General features: G+C 34.0%; 1 protein-coding gene across 3 annotated transcripts in view; it reads right to left on the bottom strand.

Annotated features, from left to right (window-relative positions):
- DNAJC1 (DnaJ heat shock protein family (Hsp40) member C1) overlaps positions 1–22,195 on the bottom strand; it is a 113,993-nt gene that overhangs the window by 55,961 nt on the left and 35,837 nt on the right. For all 3 annotated transcript variants that reach the window (XR_005566191.1, XM_039388509.1, XM_027744718.2), the window contains exons 2-7: positions 20,703–20,804; positions 19,901–19,947; positions 13,442–13,607; positions 12,450–12,547; positions 11,285–11,378; positions 1,430–1,520 (exon numbers count right to left, since the gene is read on the bottom strand). Coding sequence is in view for 2 of the 3 variants with exons in the window: in XM_039388509.1 (XP_039244443.1) it covers positions 1,430–1,520; positions 11,285–11,378; positions 12,450–12,547; positions 13,442–13,607; positions 19,901–19,947; positions 20,703–20,804 (598 nt within the window). In the remaining variant the exon portion in view is untranslated. The remainder of the gene's footprint in view (positions 1–1,429; positions 1,521–11,284; positions 11,379–12,449; positions 12,548–13,441; positions 13,608–19,900; positions 19,948–20,702; positions 20,805–22,195) is intronic.

Raw genomic sequence — 22,195 nt, 5'->3', positions numbered from 1 at the left:
ACACCGGGTCACCCAGCAGACATGGGGGTTATGCCGTGTTGCACCCAGCAGTGTGACAGGGGACAGCGTGGTGCTTCCCTCAGAGGTCGGGGGTGACCTGGAGAGGGAGATGCACCAGCCTCGCACCTCTCACGTGTGGGCACTGCTACTGAGGTAACAAAAAAAAAAAAGGCGACCTTTCAGTGACACAGGAATCTGCACACTACAATTTAATGACTTTATATTTTCATTTGCACTTCTGCTTTCAAAAAGTAGTCCTTTTAAAACATTAGTTCACAGATTTCAATGAGGAATGCATGCCAGCTCTTATGAACAATGGCAATACACTGCTATCTGACAATTTAACAAGTTTTTAATAACCCAAGTCAAGACCCTTTTCAAGGGCCTATTTTGTGGTAGGTATCTCAAACATAATGGCAGGCCTCCCTAACAAGCATTAAATGCATTATTTTCCTAGATTTGGCCTGGGTCCACGATGCTCACTGAGGTGCTGAATGTTATCCATTTTCCCAAAATGGATTTGGCTACAGAAAAGTTGGGAATTACCGCTGAAACTGGATCTCTTTGCTGATTTTACAAAATTAAGCTATTTTGTAAATATAAATTATGCAGCTGTATTTTAAGTGCCTAACGGCTTACGCATACTCCAAGCCAGTAAATTATCACAGGGCACTCAATGCACTTGTCAGAATAAAGGAACTTAAAAGCATGCACTTAAGTATAGTAAATAAAGCAAGCATGCACATACAAACGCAGACAAAAAAACTTTTTAAATTGTCTTCAGAAGAGGGTAGGTTTTTTGTAGGGTAGTTCATTGTCAAAAACAATGAACTGAAAAAAGAAAAGGAAAAGTCACCTATAATTATTCTGAATACTTTATTAAGGGAAATCTTAATTGCTTTCTCTGGTCTTTTATAAGAGTGTAAAGACTTTAAAGCACTTATTCCAACAATAGCATGAATCCATCTCTGAAGTCTGCATTCATGCATTTGGAAATTCACATTACGTTCACTTTCTATCACAAAAATCAACTCAATATGCACAAAAGAATCACTACACACGTTATTTTAAAAAATATTTACAGACAAAGAGAATATAAGAATGCTCAAAACTCAAGATGTCACTTCAGAAAATGTTTACTTCAAGATCTAGAATTTTGAGATCTCCTGCTCCTGTAAAGCAACATTTCTAGCAAGGTATGTTCTTTTTGCTATGATACATCACCTGAGTTTTATGCTTCTATTGGAAAAAAGCAGCAGCCTACTGCAAAATTAGCCACAAAATTAAAAGCTTATTTAAATTTAACAGCAGGACAGAAATATATAAAGCATGTATTTTAGGAGATTATAAAAATGTTTGTTCATATACATCCAGTGCAGAAGGCATTCATATTACATCTTTGTTTATTAAGACAGTGGTAAAAACTCACTCTGAAGTGTTTCAAGTTCAGCCTTAGCCAGGGCATCTTCTTTCGCCTTCATTTTTGTTTCTTTATATTCTACATATAATTGTCTGGCATCCTTTAAGAAAACGTTGCAATGGCATTAGCATCCTTATACAAACAAGTTATTGCAATGGCTCTGTTTTAAGTTCTCAATTAACCTCGAAAAAAATTTTAAGATATATTTGTTTCCTTGAGTTACATCAATTTTCTGTCTAGAAAGTATTTGCTCAGAATGTAGAATTTGTGTAATAAAGGTTCAAATGTAATAGCATTGATATTATAGACTATGATGCTCATTGACAACCTGAAAAGCAAAATGATTAGAGAAACTACCTACAGCTTTGGAAGAGGCCATGTACCCCTGCCTTTGTTGACATCAGCAATCTGGAAGTTCAACAGAGAAAGAAAAGTTTTTAATTAAAGTAGTGTGTGCAGGGACAAACAAAGGCAACTGCTAGGCAGCAGTCACCTTAGTGTGAACTCATTAAGGTAACACTCACTGCATGTTCCAGCTTGTTGCCCTTTCTTTTTTAAATCAACTTCTACATTGCTATTAAAATGTTGAAAATAATACATATTGGTTTTTTCTCCAAGGATTAGATTCTAGTTTGAAATCTATATACCAAATGTATACATAAAAGTAGAAATCTTGCCACAAATACCACAAAAAGGTACACATTTCCAAAATCTGATGAATTAATAATTATAGATTTGCATTGAAAGCTTTCCAAACTGAACAACCAGATTGTTGAAGTAAGAAGTATGGAGAGTTTTCTTACTCTCACTTATCAGCTTAAGAGATTTCTATACTCATTCAAAACCAAGGAATTTATAATAGAAATGCTGAAATACACAAGTTGTTATTTATGTTTTCCAAGCATGCAGAATATCTATTGTATTACATAAAAATTACAGAATTAGATAAACCCAATTTTAGTTCTTTATAGCCAAAAATAATTTCTTGTTATTACACTAACAGTACCATTTTATATATAAAAAGGGTGATTTAAACTTTAATGTAGAATGTATTGTAAAACAGTAGTAAATGTTTTTTTTTACAATTTCAACTATAATTCCATAGATTTGAACACAACCTGGTATCATTAACATGAAATAAGACAACAAATCTTGAAAAAAAACCAAACTGAGGTAAGCAGTCATTATTGCTGCCTCTAATGGTAGAAATCATTCAAAACCGTTTCTTCCTGCAAAGATACCGTGACACAACAGTTGTTCCTCATGTTATGCTGGCATCTAGCCCTGCAAAGATACTTGAGGGAGGTGGGAAAACACAGGACAGGAACCACGGCCCAGCTCTGAGCAGAACTTGGTAATGTTTTGGAGACATCTCATCAATACAAGTCAGCAGGCTTGAGGAACAACTCTAACAAATTGCCACAAAAGAACAGTAAGGTTCCACCTCCTTCCAAAATACCTCTTCTTACTCTCTATTTGTCTTTACATTGGGTACAGGAAATGGGAAGTTATGTTTCTTTGCCAGGTGTACGTAGAAATCACTGAACACAGAAGTAATTTTAAAGAGTTTACATAACTTTTTGCTGCTGGAACATAACAGAAGAGAGCATCTCACATGCTTATAAGTTTTGGGTTTGGGGATGGGGAAGAGGGGTTTTTTGGTGGTTTTAGTAGAACTGTGGCCAAAAAAAATGTGTAGGCACAGGAGGACTAGTATTAACATTTGAGGAAATGTATTCAGTTTCTATGTTAGAACATTAAATTAGAAAATTACGATCAACATTGATTCTCTTTTTAATATATATTTTATATATAATTATATTTATATTTTATATTTATTATTGGTTCTCTTTTATATATATATATATATATTTACCTGAAATATGAATTCCCTACCACATATGGAAACTTTACTTATACTCTCCAGATCTGGACTATTTGCTTCATTAAGAAACAGGAACAGCCATAAATGCAATGGTTTACTTCTGCTGTAAGTTTGAGACATTTGGGTTGCGTGGCATACACAAGACTCAGACATACTGATATCCAAAAAACGCTTTTGTTTAAGGCTATGATTTCAAAATGGCTACAATTAACTGGCATTTAAATTTAACCCATTTGACACTGAAAGCCAATATTTGATGCTAAATTCTGGTGTAAAATCCATTATTGCTTGTGGGATCTCCAGACAGCAGGCACTAGGGGGTAACTGTCAATCTCTCCAGCACGTCAATCACAGAACAATTGGAAATGTGGCTCAGATGAAAATGAGACACAATAGCTGAACAACAAAGAAAACTAGTCAGAAGCACATAAATGAAATTTGGTAGTATTGTTGCTTTATAGATATAAAATGGATTATCACTACAAATGGAGTAATATGCAGGTAATAAAGGCAACATCAGTCTTTTATCTTATTGATAAGTTTATTATGGCTGGTACCATAATAGCAAAAAAAAAAAAAAAGGGAGACTGCACATTTTGAAGCACAGACAAATGTATACATATAAAGAAAAGCAAGGGAAAAAAATCAACTAAAAGCTTTATTCAAAATGGATTTTGAAGATTTGAAAATCAAATCCTTCCCAGAAAAGCATAAGAAATGGCTCTACAGGTTGTAAAAAGAAATTAAAAGGCATACCTGAGTAAAGATTTTAGCCACAGACACAAATTTTATGGGTATTAGACCTTACAGGTCAAAATGAAAAAACACTAGAAAGCCATTTAAAATAGGAAGTTCTTTGAAGAAAACTTCTGCCTTAACATAAATAAGCCCATTTCAATTTACTCCTCATTAGCTTTCAATCAGTCTAAACAGGAATATTCATTTTCAAGCATATTCCGTTTTGGTAGCATAAGTATTTAAAAATAGATTTATGTTCAGATTTTTTACTTTTCCAACATGATAAATTTAAGCAGTCGCTTTCTCTCAATGCAAACATTTTAGGGCCCTAAAGACACTGGCAACATCGATACAGTCCCTTCCAATCTAATGCTCCTCCCCCAAGAATCGGTAATGATTTTACAGCTCAAAATATGTGCAACATCAAAAATTTATACCTGACATATACTTCACCTTCTAGAGGTAATAAACATAAGAAAAGCAACATTTTTGTACCTCTGGGGATGGAAAGATACAGAGAAAAGAGACACACAAGTACAAAGTTTGGAACGCTTCTAACTAAAAGCTCCACCTTACCTAATCAGAAATATTTTGTTCTCATTTGCAGGAGTTTAAGAAGTTTTCAGAAAGAGCATCAATACAAATACATTACTTCTTCCCATCAGCAAAGGAGTAACATGTAATTAGTTAAGCAAAAATAATAAAGAAGAGGGCTGATATATGCTGGTTTATTATACTACAATTTCAAATGTAGACTTTCCAAAAAGGAACAGAATGAAGAAAGAATGTATTGGAAATGCAAAGTTCTGCTGTTAGTATTTCTAAATTATATTTAAACTGTCATATATAAGAAGTTCCTGTGTTTACCCTCATATTTAATAAAAATTTTCAAAAAGTGTTGTGGAATAAAAATGAAAACACATATTTTCAATATTTTAATCACAAATAAGAACTAAGAATACTGAAAAATCCTTGAAAATATAGTTTCTCTCTTTATATCAGTATCATGTCATGTTAATAAATTTGAGATTGCCAAGACAAAACTGAGCTTGCATTATGCAGAAATACAGAAATATGTGATAATGGACTTTCAAGGGGTTTTTTTCCTTTGTTTGGGGCTTTGGGGTTTTGGTTGGGATTTAATGTGGGGTTTTTTTGTTTGTTGCTTTTAAATCAGCAGATACAGCATTTATTCAAACTGTGCTAATTCTAGAACCGAAAACTTCAGTTCTGAGTAAGACTCAGTCATTGACTCAGTCATCTCCTTGACTTTTGGAGAGGGTGATGAGGTTTTCTTTGTTTGTTTGCTTTGCGGCTTTTTGATTTTGGCCGTTTTTTCCTCCAGTTAATCTTGCTGGTTTTCTGGTCTACCTCAGAAACACTGAAGATTAGGAGAGGGAAGGAAAACATTGGAAACAACTTGCTGTATTTGTCACATGTGAATCTTCATTTCAGATTTTGTGATAGAATCAGTTCCACATCTTGGTTCCCTGGGTAAGGGATTGATACAAACAAAATGCATCCCCTCAGAATTTACAGTTAACTGAAAACTCTCCCACAAGCATACTTAAAATCAGTATATTGAAATAATTTTCTTTGGACTAATTTTTATTAAATCAATCTATAGACTTAAAGATAAATACTTGTACGGAGTTTCTGAACCAATTTTTTGATTTTTTTGAGTGCAGTGTTATTGTACAATTTATATTAAAAAAAGAGAGAAAGGAATTAAATTAAATTTACTGCAACAGCTGACCTTCAATTTGCTATTTCTATGCAATAAAAATGCAAGCCATTATACCACAGCAAAAATACTCTTTGGATGGGTTTCTAAACCAGTGATTTCAACATGTTATGGTAAGAAATAATGTTAAAAAAAGAGTTGAACATAATGATTTATACTTCTCTTTGGCATTTTTACATCTTTGCCCAAAGGCAATCTAGTAAATAAATAAGAATTACATTATTTTCTCCTGTGTAATCAGAAAATCACGCTTCGACCTTGGAAGAATACCAGGTGTGGCAAGGCTCTTCAGCTGAGCACAGCCTGTGGGCAGTTGCAGCCTGGTTCCCAAGCCTCGAGTGCACCAGGTGACCAGCAGCTGGCGGTGGCACTGCAGTACCTGCTGGGAATTCCACGTGCCCAGTGGTGAGACTAAGGCAGCCAGAAGTGGGAACAGAGACCAGTGCTGCAAGGCCTCTCTGGGACCCATTTCACACCCCATGAAGCCTCATACCACAACAGAGCAGTTCAATTAACTGAGAGCCAGCATTGCCTCATACACAGGAGCTCCTGTCGGATCTACGCTCCTCTGACGTGTGTGGTAGGACATGTAGACATACAGTAAGTGATCTGAAGAAGCTGCCACAGCAGAGCAGGCAATTAAAAGCAAATTTGTTTACTGTCTTACATTTACTTGAAACTTTTACTATGTACCACATTTTGTCTCCAGAGCCTCAAACAATACCCTGTTAGGCACAAATTATTTTTGCTCACTTGCATACACCCAGAAGACTTGTTTTACCATCCCCTCTCCTCTGACCTGCTTCTAAGCTTCTAATTGACCTCAGGGTCAAGAGCTTCATCCCTACTTTGGTTCTCACAACAGCTGTGAAATAGCAAGAAACAGAGCAAATGGGCAATCACTCGTGCCACACATCCTGCAACTGCTCACTCCCCACAAATTATATCAACATGGGTGCTGTACAGTGAATTGGAACACGTCAAAACCCTGTAAAGCTGGGGAATAAAGATATATTTAACCTTACTGACTTGAATAAAGCCCTTTTTAAAAAAAAAAAAAAATTTTTAAGGCATACATTATTAAACGCAATAAAGTTTGTTTTAATCTCACACAATTTTATATAGTCAAATGTGAAGAGAAAAACAACTCATAAATACAACATTTGCTGATCTAATCAAATCTTGCTTAAAAGCTAACTTGCCAAAGGAGATGCCCTGCTGGCAAAGCCTCTTGAGTTTAATGACACATTGCCAATCCATTTAAGGCCAAAGCTGAACCATCTCTAAACAGGTGTTGAACTGTGATCACAGATAAAAAGAAAACCTGAGCAAAAAATGCCAAGAAATTAAACACCTCTGGGTCACTAGTTTGAATCTATTCCAGGCTACTAAATCAGCTACAGTAATTACCATCTGGTAGCCTACATAAAAATAAATTACTGGTCTTTTTGTTTTAATTCACTCTGTGCTACACAAAGGTCTTTATAAACACAAGTTTCAATTGTAATTGAAAGCTTTGTTGATAATCTCACTGGGTTATACCCAGTGCAACCACATATTGAGCACGAACTGCCTTCTCATTACTGGCAAGCCACCAGAAGTCCTCCCATCAGCTCACTGCAAGGGTGTGTGCACTACACCTACAGGATTAGAGACAAAAGAAGGACACTTTATTTTCTTATAAAGAACCCATTTCTGTCTGAAACAAACAGAAATGCTTTCTGTTTCATTACCCTCAGGACAAGGGCTCATAATTTAGTTGGTGTAAAAATAAAGCCATTCATTGCTAAACTTCACCACATCAATGTGGAGGAAAAGTAGTTGAAAGGAATACTAAGAAACACTCCAATCTTCTGTTTTCTGAAGGAAATATTTTGAGAAGAATAATTAACAATATTTTTTAAAAGACCACTTTTCTTAAGTTGTGTGTCTGCACACCCAAAGAAAAAATCCCTCGTCAGCTGTTTTTGGAATAAACTGCAATTTATTTATGACAGTTCTTCCACAAAAGAACAAATTAACACAACTGTCTGTTCCATATTGCATACGCTACTTGAACTGAAATTCTTGCACACTACATGTAGCTAGTTTATTTCTTTCTAAGAAGAAATTTTAGTTCCAATGATAGTTTTAATTGACATTTTGTGGGGTCTTTCCCCTTCTTCTTCTTTTATCTATTTTTGTAAATAAAAAATCTTCTTCCAGGTCATTCTCATGAAAGAGTTAACTATAAACGACCTTAGAAACAATTTGCATTCTTTTCCTATCTTTTTCTTAACCACATTATAAGAATTAAACTTGGTAGTAGTCTATGTAATTTACACTCCACCTAATGCTTCTTTCATAGCACAGATATTTGATTTATGATACATTTTACATATTCTACTCCCTTCGTTTCTTCAAACAAGCTTAAAGATACTGTTTTCACCCCTAAATCAAACTGAACTAAATGCGTGGATATAAAAACCTATGTAGTCTCCCTCAAAATACAATTGTCAACAGTTTAAAAAACCCACTCATTTTCTTAGTTTCTCTCATCCTCTCGCCCATTTTTCTTCCAGTTTCTTGACATAAAATGCAGGCTACAATAAAATGCCACAGGCCATCACAAGGGCATGCAAACAAAGCATTTTTCCTCAGTGAAGGCCCACCTTAATTATTTTAAGTGCCTCCTTCTGAAATCTGACATTTTGAAGGAGGAAGGGAAGTAGGAGAAAGACACTCAATTGGACAAATGAGAGCCAGGCATGGGCAGAAGCTCAGCAACCTGAACCCACAGACAGAGCTGCTCTAAGCAAAATATTCACATTAACTAATGGAGGCAGAGAGGGATGCTAGATAAAAGAAATTCAATATGAGAACAAAAAGTTTAAATAGACCACTGACTGTATTTTTTGTGTTGTTGGGGTTTTATTTGTTGTTGGTGTTCTTGGTTTGGTTTTGTGTTTGTTTTGTTTTGGGGTTGTTTTAAATAAAGTCTCTTCTGAGGAAGAACTTGTGTACACAGGCAGGTGGTTTTGTTTCCTTAATTTGAGGAAACAGTTTAGCTGTTTCACCAGCAGGGCTTTGAAAAACTCAATGGCAGAAGAAACATCCAATTAAAAGTATTAACTCTTACCCTACCCTGTCCCAAACAGGGTTCATTTAAATATGGATGCATTTTTAGAAGTCCATCTACGATTGCATTAGTTGCAGGTGAATGACAGCCAATTTTGAAAACAACTTGTTGGCTCTTAAATGACTGAAGAAATCCTTAGAATTAAAGCAATAAACAACTAAAATTTGTAGTGTCCATTCTGATGTCAACCACTGCAACACCATGTTAAATAATCTGCATGTGTAACCTGGACATATAACACTACCCAGCATCTGTAGGATCCTTCTTCTTCTAGAAAAACTGCCCTAGTGATTCTACTTACATTAAAAGCATGAAGTACTCAGAAATCTCAAGCCTGTGTTAGTGTTGAAGAGAAAAGCACTTATATTCAAAACAGGATTGCTGTACCAGGGTATAATCTTACAAGTACAGATAACTTTTTACTCTATGTTGGTAACTGCAATTAAGGCAGAACTTGCCTTAATAATTTGAGTTAAAAATAACTCAAAAGAAGCCCAGACTCTCTGTCCAGGACAACCTACCAGGCATCTTTTCAACTGTCACTTCAGAAAACACCTCCAACATGAGGCCACTGCTGCTTTTACACTCTTCAGAAGAGGTAATAATTCTTTAAGTATTGCTGACTAATAACCTACAGTAATTTATTTCAGTCACCTGAAGTCCTGAATATTCTTAATATTGAAGATTACATATGATGTATTGTATTTTAACTTACATAATTAGCAAGTCACATTAAACAACAACAAAACAAACCCTGCAGTTAAGCAGTAGTGTCATTCATATATGGGGCAATTTACTCTAGAACCTCCATCTCTTTTCTTCCTCCTTGCATCGAAGCCTTTCTGCTCTGACTTTCTCTACATCACGCTTCCTCTGCCACCAAACCCCTGTTTGGTAGTCTCCAGTTTTCCAGAAGTTATTGGACTTGGTTTTTTCTACTACCATTAATTCAATGGATCAGGAATCCAAAGAAAGGCTAAGTTCTACAAAGCACAAAACATGGCTTTTGTTGTATTCATCTTTTTTGCCTATTCTAGGCAGACATAGGAGCTGCTTTTTGAACAGCAAATCTGAAATCTGTTATACTGATGTAACACTCTATCTTAATGTCATAAAAGTGATAAGAAGCCCATAAGAAGTCTTAATTTAAAATTATTCATGAATCTTACTATATCCTGTATTTTTTGAATATTTTACAATCAAGACAAAAGGGAAAGTACTATAATTATGAATAAACTTTTAAAAATGCAGCAACAGTTTGCTGACCTTAATTATTTTCTATCCGACTCACCCCAGTGAGGGATGAGCATCAAAGCTTAACTGGGACACAACAGTTGATTAAGCACAATTAATTTGCTTTAAAACTTGCAAAAAGAAAGGTTTCTTTAATAAAATAGCCACATAGTTCTGATGAAATTTTTAAAAGAGGAAGAACTATTAACTTTTGCATCTCTTTGTAGGAAAAGTTAAAGGCTATAAAAATGGATGCTGAGAGACCAGACTGTATTGCATTTATAACTTTTACCAGGTTTTTGCTAACAAGGTATGAATTCTGAACTACAGGCTTATTTCCATCTTGAACATAGACAAAAAACAAACACTGATGACATTTATACTACTTGTACTTTTAAATTAATACCCAGTATTTCTGTAAACCAAGGTAAATCCACCTTGCATTCCCTGATCCATATTAGCAGAGACAAAATCACGCATTCAAGGGAAAATAAAAGAAAGAACAGGTGATACTAAAAAAGTTATTCTGATAACTGATCTGACAATACTTACACTGGTTGAATATCAGCTAAATTTTACAGTTTACAGTATTAGATTAAAACCCACAATTGTGAGCAAGTCTGCCACATTGATGTTCACAAATTACAACCATACCTTTGTTACTTTATCTTAGTAATTCCAGGTATCAATTTGTATCATTATTCAGTGAATTAAAGAAAGGAAACTCAATCAGAAAAACCAATTTCACTGTTACCTCAAATTTAAATGACATATTAAAATTTGCTATGAAATTGCCAATTTGAGATAAAAGTACTTCTGTCAAAATGACTTAAAAGACATTGCTATTCCTAATTAGATGGATATATATCACTCTTCTCCCATCATTTATTCTTGTAGTTTTGTCTAACAGAAACTGCTTCCCTAGCATGTTAAGATTAATATCCAGTTGGACTATATTCATATCCCCATGAATTTGATATTAAAATTGCCTTCAAAGAGTAATTTATACACACACACACACATATATGGTATGTGCTTGAGCCAAAATATTAATTAAGAACAAGTACTAAGTGCTACACATCTGATTATGCATAATAATATCATCAAGAAAAATAAAGTAATACAATTTAAAATTATTACTATTACCTGGAATAGCTGAGGTAAAGCTTTCACTGTGAGACAAAACCATATTCCCAGCTTGCATGGAAGTAAGTCATGCCATTGTGGTTTGTCCAGTATTCTGCAGTCAAATAAAATTGTAGGTTTTTCATTATTGCCACACAATCTCCACAGAAAGAAAAGCCAAAGAAATTTCCCATTATCATTTAAGATGATTAGCATTTGTCAACTCCCACAAAAATGTCTAACTACATCATATTAAACATACATTTTGAATATTTAATTCAAAATATGTAACAGTTAACTTCTAATAATTACTGTATTTTGATCTCCTTAAAGGGCTTTTCTTCAGGAAAATAAATTCATAACCCACATAATCAGTTTCAAAAAAACCCAAATCAAAAGAACACTCAAGCCTCAACCAAGTGTTCACAAGTGCTGACAACCAGATATGAAGACTGTAGCATAAACAAAACAATACATAAAAATTAATGTCATTTGCAGTTCACTGGAGCATTACTCACTGATGTCATCAGGAAAGACGACAGGCAGAATGGTCTCTGATCTCCATCCCACATTGATCCAGTTCATACCCCTGCTGTGTGAACTATTTAAACCCTTTATTTCTTTCTATGAATCAATAGAAGAAATGGTGGTATCTTTTGGAGCGTCCTGAAAGTCACTATTTCCCTATGTGTTCCTTGACAAACAACGCGTTAGAAGCCTTTACCAACATGCTTGTTTTTAAGTTGATCAGATAAAAAGCATTTAATCAGACAAGCATTAAAACCCCATTAAAACTCCTTGTTTGGTATAGTAACAAAGTAAGGTTCAAATTAATTGAAATTCATTAATTGTAATCAAAGGCAAAAACCTTTAAAGACAGAAAAAGTCATAAAGTCTTCTAAAATCAACTTATAGAAATATTACATTTTGATAAGCCAGATATCATTAATTCAGCCTTAATATTTCAATTATTGCTGATCTGCTGGATAAATACCACATGTTAATTTACAAATCAAAACCTGAAAACACATCTACACTTGCACACTTTGTATCAGCAATGGCTGTTGCTACAAATACTGTTACTCTTCTCACAAAACATTTCAAAGATGCAAAGGGAAAATGGCAGAACTAAACCAGTAACTGACAAAATGTTTAAAATGCAGAAAACAAGAGATTTCTTTCCCACCTTTCATTTTTGTCTAGAGCAGCGAGTTTGGCTTCATCTGTACTCCTGACGCCTGTTTTTTTCTTCTTCTCCCTCTTTTTTCTGCTAAGCAGTTCATCCTGATGTAGAAAGAACTATGGTTACAGGTTATCATTAGCATGTAAACCACAAATGTTACTGGGACTCTTCTGTGAAGGGTAAACAGTAGAGTAGCATTTATGCAAATGCCTCTGGAGTCCTACATGATTAAGTAAAATGATCTATCTTAACAATAACTGTTGCCATGGTATCCAGTCTTTAAACACACATGAAGTCCAGTTCTGTCACTCATGTGTATCTCCATAGCAATCAAAGTTTTCTAAGAGGAGAAAGCATTCAACTTCCCTCCTTTCTCATTCATCAACTTCGATAATGCAGTGGAAAATAAAAAAAGTAAATAGATGCTAATGTATGAATATTTTTCAAGTTATGCTAAGTCTTCTTCCTAGTCTACTAAGTGCAATAGACTTTTCTATGACAAAAAATAAAATTATCAAAAAATAATGTGGTTAATACTGCTTACCCATTCCCCACCGTTAACAAAAGCCCACAACAAAAAAGCATTTAGCTAAGAAGAAAGGCAAACCAAGTATGAATTTTATACTAATAAAACCTGATTATTTTTAAACACCACTTAGGAGAACCACAGACATGACTACAGTAGCATATTATTCTGCATCAACAAATGACAGAAGAGTTTTACTTTCTCTTCTTCCTTTCAGTTAAAAACCAAAGGACTATCTCTTGCAATTTATTACCGATTCTAGGAAAACTAAGTGGGTTTTAGACTACTATTTCTGACATATTAAATATCTCATGCTGTAATTATCACCATTTAAAATATAATCCTTTTAAAATATGAAAAATGCAAATTTAAACAAGGGGAAGTGGTAAAGATCTCTATAATATGCAAACTTCTGCAGGAAATTCAATACTAATAATTGAAGTAAGTTTGATTTATTACCAATACTTACCAGCTGTTTTTCCAGGTAGATTGACCAAACCACAGCATAATGACCCACTGTGAGTATAATGAACAAGAGTAATGCCAGCTCAGCATTGCTCATTTTTCTCACCCGCCTGTAGTAGAACACAGGCTGTCGCCAATCTGGTAGTCCATTGATCAGAATATCATCATACCTACAGTAGCAAACATAACAGGTTTCATGGAGAGCTAAAAATTAAATAAGCCAAACCATCCAATTATAAAACAAAAGATAATCCACAGCGCGTTTGAATAATACACACACAAAAGATCATTTTGTAATTTTTTTTTTATTTTTTTTTTAAGAGAGCAATGTCTTGTTTTGTCAGCAGCTAGGCTTGCATCTGGAAGCAAACAGAGGCCAGAACCAAACGCTTGGGAAATATTCCTAGTCTTTTGCAGGGAAAAAAAAAAGTAATTCAAACGCTCCTGTAACACTCCCCACACACACCCCCTGCCCATCAAGCCCATCCAAGTTCATTCACTTCTGAAATAAGAGGCTTCAAAAACGTAGATGTGTCCTACCTGCCCAGTAATCAGTGGTCAGGTCTCAGTGATAGAAGTAAATAACAACCCACTAAGTATTAAATAGGTAGCAAAGAACAAATGTCTCAAACACTAGAAACCCTTTTTTCTTTTACAAATTAAATGCACAAGTGCTGGTGGGAGAGGAGAGGTATCTTTGCTTTTTTTTGGTCCTTTAGTAGCACCGTATCCGTTAGGTAAAAACCTGCCAGACTTAACATTCATTCAGTGTAAGATATGAACTTAAGTTAGAGCCTTGATATTGATGTTTGAAAACAAAGTTCACTACTTTTTTATTTTCTATTTGAAAAGCTGTCTCCAAAATAAATCTATTTTGAGACAGTTTAATTTTACTAACACTACTGACTGTACAGAAAACATTTTATGACAGTTTGTCTGTTTTCCTTCACACAAATATTTTGAAACATCATAGTATGTCTGGGGTCTTTTATTTACAGTATAAAATAAATTTAAAAATAAACAAACCACAGACACGCAAAACAGATTTTTTTTAATTAACTTTTCAGAGTAAAATTTCAAACAAAAATCTCTACAGTAAACTCAAAAACCTGTATGTTTAAGATACACAACCTGTTAATCTTAAATTGAACATGACTCATTACATATTCTAATCACACCATTTCCAGAATTAAATCTGCACTGAAAGGCCTAATTTGGTGCAACACATTGACCAAAATATTTTAATTAAAAATATTCTGAGTTAGTCGCAGGCCTAATTACAGGAATAGAAATAGGGCCTATATTGTCATGCAGGTCAGTAGAACTCAGTAGTAGGTTTTTCTCAAGTAAATTGACCAATCCAGGAATAATAGCGCAGCTGCTAAACTGCCAGTCTTGACATGTAAATCAATTTAAATGCAACAACTGCACTAGCTACTTTGATAGTTATTAAATTGATACCTTGGAGATGTACTAAAAAAAGATTCCACATGCAAATTCATTTTTTAAGCAGAAAAAGAGGCAGTGGTTTTCAATTAAAAAATACACTTTAATTTAGTGCATATCTAGAAAGCTGACTTCTGATAAAACATTTGTTCAAGTTGTCACCGTTATTTCTATGCAAAAGATTTAACACCTCAGGATTCTTCTGTGTTCTGAATGCTACCGGAAGTAAAATTCATATAACAAAATTCTGTCTTCAATGATAACTACAAGAATATGAAGAAAAATAGCCATTATTGTAAAACTTGAAATAGTAACTTCTTTCCTTTCCTAGTAAGTCAAAACGAATTAGCTACTGATGCCTTAACACAAATGCTGTTCAGAAAAATTGCGCAGGATGTTATTCCAAAACTAAAACTTCTACTTTACTTTTTTTTAAGAAATAAGTAGAAGTTTTAGCATTTAAAAATAATAATGCATTTACAAAAGATTTTACTGACAATAGAATGTTTTTTAGAAACAAAACCATTTTTTAAAAAAATTAGGTTCATAACGTTTCACATAAGATGTTCTTTTGAAAGCTTCAGAAAAATACATATAGAAGCAAGTAGTTTTTTTAATACTACTATAAATTTATTAAGCAGCTGCCTTTCTTATACACTAATGGTTGTAAACTGATGTACTGAAAAAGTGGCCATTGATCAAATAAGGCCCATATATGCTGATGGTAATAACATAGTAAAATGTAAACCAAGATTTCAAACTAATGTTTGGCAACCATATTCTATTATAAATTATCTGTTGAGAAAAAATAAATTAAGACAGCAGAGTCTCTTGCATTAAGCACTTTAAACAGCACTCGGTATTTACCAGGCTACGTCCCCTGCTCTGAACAACAGTCTCCAAGGATTAAGTCTCAGAATCAATGCTCTATTGATTTTACTATCAATGAGCATTATGGCTCACACGACTGGCCATTTTAAGGGAAGATAGCTTCTATTATAACCCACTTTTTAGAATATATACTGTTAAAAGATAAATCACTGCTTTCAATAGTCATTAAGCTCTGTATTTGAAAAATAAAGATATCAATGATTTTTAGGTTTTCAGCTGGAAAATGATCCTACTGAAACTCAGAAGCTTCCCATAATTTTTAAATCCTGATTTTTCAAATTTATAATGTCATTTAATTAAAAGCAAGTTTCTCATTAAAGTATTTCTTTATAGAAACTTACATTAACTATGAAAGACAGTTAATCCGTGTGCATCAAGAACTACATTCACAATTAATTACAAAGCATTCTTTTGGTAACCTATAATAATTATAAATCTATGTCAGGAAAAAAAACCCCAAGCTGAAAATATATATCTGCAGTATTTTTCCCTAAAACATATGCACACAGAATAAGGCAAATTTTTTACACATGAGTATGCCTACCAGTTACCTCTGAAATGTACCGGTCAACAAGCTGCAAAAACTAAAACAAAAAGACAAAAACAAATCCCCACTTAGAAGTATGTTGAATATTTACTTTAAAACTCAGGATTCTTTACAAGACTTGTTAGTCTTCTAAATAACAAGTAACAAATTGCAAGACTATTAAAATTTCTTTCTTCTGTAAAATTTCACAAAACAGTTTTTAGAACTCTTGTGAATCAATTACATTGCAAGAAAAAAATCCATTAACTGTAGTAACTAATTACAGTATCACCTATTTCAATATAATTACAATTTACTTTTCCCTTTAAGAGAGCCACTCCATTTCATATTTCAAATTATTTCAGAGATCTGATATCATTTATATACTATAACCTTGAATTAATGAGATCTATTCTGAACTAGGGAAGACTGCACTGGTACTTTTTATTTTGGGGGTGCCTTTTTACCTCAAGCTGTCAAAGAATTCCAGTGCGGCATCACTTAGCACAATTTATACCTACGAATACAGACATTTAATTATAATGAGAACTAAAACACCTTTCTAACTCTAAACAAGTATATCTTGATTCCTTTGCAAATGCTTGCTGTAATCAAGCCCACATTGTTACAGAGGATGGGCCTGGTAAGTAATACAAGCTCCTTAAAATGGTAACAAACAATGAAAATAAAATCTAATATTTTTGCCTAATTACAATTACGAGAAGTGCATAAGACTATTTTTTCATAAATTAAAATAGTCAAAGGCTAATAAAATGATTTAACAATAAATGCATCTATCTCTACATACTCTAAAAATAAACTTTGTAGAATTTTACACTCTAGCGAAATACACAGTGTGTACACAAAACAAAAATTTGTGTTCTGCTGCATGGATGTTTAATGTTAAACAGTGGTAGCTACATTAAACAAAGCTGCACATACATTTACTGTTAGAATATTTGAATGTTTTGATTATGTATCACTCCAAGTGTGATGAGAAAAGTACTAACACGTAATACTACTATATTCTGTAGTACTACTAATGATATTAGTGTACCTCACAAGCAACTATAACTTTCTCAAAAAAGTAAACCACATTTTAAAGCCCTGTACTGTAACTGTCAGTAGACGAAATATAACATTTTAAGAAAGGCTTCTGCCACCAGATAAAGTAAAAATACACTGATGGTTTTAGAAAAATAATTACATGTAGTTGGCCAACAGATCCACCTTTTTAGAACACTGTTTCTCTACTCACACAAACAACACCTTTGACGTTCGCCAAGATGCGGAGAAGAGGTTTTATTGTTTCAAAGTGAGTTCATCACTCTCTCATACAGCGTAAGACCTTATTCCTGCCTTTGCTGCTTCCAGTGTCTGTGCACACAGGACCAATGCTGCATTACATCACTGTGGAGATGAACAGTGAGAGGCAGGTACAGCTAACTTCACTACAGAAGCAGAAGCCTGCAGCTCACTCTTCTCTCAGCGGTGGAAACCCATGTTCCAAATCATTTAGGTGCCTAATTGTGAATTCACAGCTCAACTGCCAGAATTTCTCACCAACCTGTAAGAAGTAGAACTAATTTCCATCTCATCCTCATCAGGTCTTCAGGTCAGGTTTAAAAAAAAAAACCCTCAAGAAAACAAACACCCAGAGAAATCTGGCAGAAAGCCTTGTTACAGTGTCTCTGGAATGAGTATAAAACTGAGTTAATAAGCCCTGAGAGACCAAAGGTGCATAGTTTTTCCCCAGTGCATCACAATATACTTTGAGCCTCTTCAACTAGTCCATCACCTCACATAATGCAAAGGCAAATATCAACAACTAAAGTAGAAAGATTCCAAAAAACAACAACTCCCCACCTCCCTTTGCTGTAGAGTTGCAAGAAACCCTCAAATTACCTTACAAGAGAAACTGTACTACAGGGAGAGCAGCTCCTACCACACTTACTTAAGATTTGTATTAGAGACGTGCTACAACAACGCCTTACAGGACACAGGACAGGCCACCCTCTGTTTACGAGCTCAACAGGGTTTATCATTAGACTATGCAATAAACCGGAACAACAAAGGCTTTCTCAGAGCAATAAGACCAGATAGTTCTGCTCAACATGTTATTTCTAAACTCAGTATATTGTTTCCAGAAAATTCGCTGAAAGCAACACTATTTAATCCACTACATTTATATTTATTAAACTATAGAATCAGTATCAACCATATATCCACATCGTGCAAGAAAAATATGACATTGTCTATGTACAAAATAAGTTACTGACAATTAAATCAATCTGAGTTAGAACAATCTACTGCTGCTTTAACTTCTCATTTGTAATCACTGCTGCACTTATTAAGAGTAGTTGGGTACATTAGTCACGCTTGTAACGTATGCAAGGTTTAAACCACAACTTTTACAAACTACTGCATCACAGTTCCATGCAAAAAGCTTCTATTACAGCTGCAAGGAAATTCCTACAAGTTCCATGATGGAGCTAAATTCCAGAGAGGCAATATCCCAAAGTGTACGTAAACAATGTTACAAACGAAAAGTTGGGAAGATTTGGGGGATAACTCACTTCAAGTAGTCTGAAATCACTTACCTAACATGTTTTTTTTTTTAAACTTTCCTGAAGTGTAACTTCACAATGAAATTCTCTTTAGAGGGGTGAAATAAAAAAAATACAAATTTCCAAAAGTGCTTCTATGAAGTACATTTTCATGACATTTGAAGAGGGGATTAACAAAGTATATAATCTGTAGTATAAACCCCGGACTCCTGCCAAGACATCTACAAAGCCAAAATCCCTTCAAGAAACGTCTCATAAAACTCTGGTTGAAGACTTGTAAGCTGAACGATGATTTACTAAAACTCCAACCCAAAAGCAAAACTCTTTTTATATCTCAGTTCTCCTGGTAATCAGTGGTTGAAATGTCTATTTGTTTAAAAAAAAAAAAGTTCAAAATAGTCTTCCAGAAAGCAGATCAGCCCCAGGTTTTCAGTTCTTTATCCTATCCCTTTCAGGTTCTGTTGGAACTGCTCCTGAAGTAGCAAGGACAACTAGCATTTATTAAAAAAAATATGCTACATATATCAAAGTTTATAATATTAGAGATAATACATCTGAAAGAAAAAACCCTTATGAACTAAGCAACAGAAAACAATGCTGAAGATGACATACACTGGAAGAAAACCCCTAAATATCATGCAACAAACCTTGTATTGACACAGGGAGGTATGACTGACAGTTGAATAGGTGGCCAATACTTTTAACCACAGTTTTTAATAAAATAAGCAATGATAATTGGCACAACTGAGAAAAAAAAACTGTTAAGAGATTTAAAAAATTGCTTGAAATAACAGCTGGTTTTTAAAATTCTTTCAAATACTAGTTTTAAAGGAGAAAAAAAGTCTATCATGAAAAAATATCACCTTTCCCTTTAAGCCACATACAATCTTTACTTAAACATCTACCTAGGAATTACAAACTCGAATTATGAAAAAAAAAAAAATCACCTGATGTGTTACAATTAAGTCAAATAGGACTTGAATACAGCATTGGTGTGAATGCTTTATTTAAGAACCTGTGCAATTTAACTTACGTCTGCCTCCTTTCTTCATCCTTTAAAACCTCATAGATGGCCACCAACTAAAACAAACAAAAAAAGAAAACAAACACACAGAAAGACTTTACTTTATGCTTGAGTTTTTAAAGTTTGAATAGTAGTATCATATTTACATCTGCCAACGAATGATCTCTGCCAATTTTCACTTTTCCCTACAAGACTAAGAAGCAAACCCAATATGCAAAACAAAGTGACATATTCATATACAAAGTGTCATCAGACACAAACAAGCAACTCCTGCACAAGACTTTGTCCCCTCCTCACATCTGTCAAGCTGAGTCTTGTTTCAGTTACATCTTAAAAATAGGTATCACTTGTTTCATCCTAAAGAGCTTAGTGAAATTAAGTAGGCTGTATTTAGTCATCAGAGCTACATTACAAAGCCATGTTGTTTCTACAAAGATTCAAAGACTGAAAATTAAATAATTAAAACAAATAATTTTCATTAAATTATGCCTACCTAGGTCTTGTGTTGAGAATTGATCAGAAATTTTCCATACTGCTTTTGAAAGTGCAAAACATATTTTCCTCCTAAGAGTATAAGTATTATGTTCAAATTATTTTTAATATACAGGTAAATACTAAATCCAGGCTATTCAACAAGTTAATTCCAAAAAAGTGTATTTGGTTTTAGCCTGGCTACATCAGGGGAAGTGTAATTCAATGTTTAACTTATTCATTTCAAAGGTGTACCATTATTCTTACTAAAATGACAACATCATAAAAAAATTTTGATTCTATTTGCCCTAAAACTTCTATTGCCACACAATGCACTTACTTGCCTAAACTGTGTTTCCGCATTTTCATCTTTATTCTTATCTGGGTGTAAAACCAGTGAAAGCTTTCGATATGCTTTCCGAATGTCTGCAGATGAAGCATCCTGAAAAAAAGGAAAACAAAGCAATTTGTCAGAAACTGATTCCCTGAACTTTCTTAAGATCTGAAGACAGCCAACCAAGTGCAGGAACTAAGGACACATACTTTGAGACATCTAACAACCAAAACTGCAACCACCTCAGCCTAAATGACTTAACAGTCATTCAGTCCAATTCCTCTTTCATTGTAACTCCCTTCATTACCATACATCCATTACAACGACATTTGCCAATACTTCCAAACACTTTCTTGCTTAAAACCTAACCCAGGCACCTTCTGCACCATTTAAAAGTTCAAATGAAAACTGAAAATTATTGTATCAAGACAGACATAATTTCAGCAAATTATCATGCTCAATTTCCCAAACTCAGGACTTGCTAAGAACTCTTCCCTTATTAATATTTACATGCAATTCACTCCTAATAGGACTTCCATTCAACTTCAGCTTCACTATGTCTAAAGAACTGCATTTTTCTAAAGTAGTTTCAAATTGTGGTCTTGGAGCTACACTGTAGCACTGACATCAATCTATACCTTAACCATTATAAGAACTCCACACATTTTAGGAGAAAAAATAAAACTCAAAATGTAAAATGATGTACCAACTTAGCTGCACAAATCAAGTTTCTGGATTAATGACTGCTATTTAGTACATGCTGTAAAGATATCCAGAAACAAAGATATTCACAGTTGTATTCTATATTATATAGGTGTCACCCTCACCAGAAGATCCACAAAGCATTACATGTCTGAGGCAACATTTTAGAAATGAACTGTTTATCTGACAATTTTTATTTCTTGATTTTATTTATATTGTTCCCAAGTATAGTCACTCTCTCAAAATTACAGTGTCAATAGGGATTAAAACAACAACGAAACCCAGATCTGAATTAGCTGTGGAACAGAGCTGAAACAAGATAATAATTAATGCAATACTGTAATTAGTCTGTCAGGCTTTTTATTACAAATCATTATTTTCATTTTAAAATTTTCAGTTTTATAACATCAGGCTATTACAATGCTGTATACAAGTTTGGGCCCAGAGTGAATAATAAAGACTGAATGAGAGGAAGGAGAAAAACAGAGGAAAATGCAGAATTTGAAAAACTCAGCTCTGAAATTATATTTTAAGGAAGTTGGTATTATCCCCTAATACAAGGCTGGAGTGTCCATAGTCTCTTGTATGTCAAAGGAAGGTGCTTTTATTACTCAAAAGAAGATTTTTCCTGAAAAGACCACATATGCATTTTTTAATTTTTCCGTTTTCAGCAGCTACTTCTAAGGCATGTGCACACCAAAGCAGAATTCCTCACTGAAGTACCCGCTTGCTTCCAGCTTGATTACTGCCAATGAGTTGTTTCACATTGCCATTGTTTTATAGGTTTATTTTTAACT

Source organism: Pipra filicauda, unplaced genomic scaffold (genome assembly GCF_003945595.2).
Source record: "Pipra filicauda isolate LSUMZ 115617 unplaced genomic scaffold, ASM394559v2 scaffold65_size3143899_pilon, whole genome shotgun sequence".
NCBI lineage: Eukaryota > Metazoa > Chordata > Aves > Passeriformes > Pipridae > Pipra > Pipra filicauda.
Note: the sequence above shows the minus strand (reverse complement) of the source record. Positions and strands in the feature narration are given on the sequence as shown.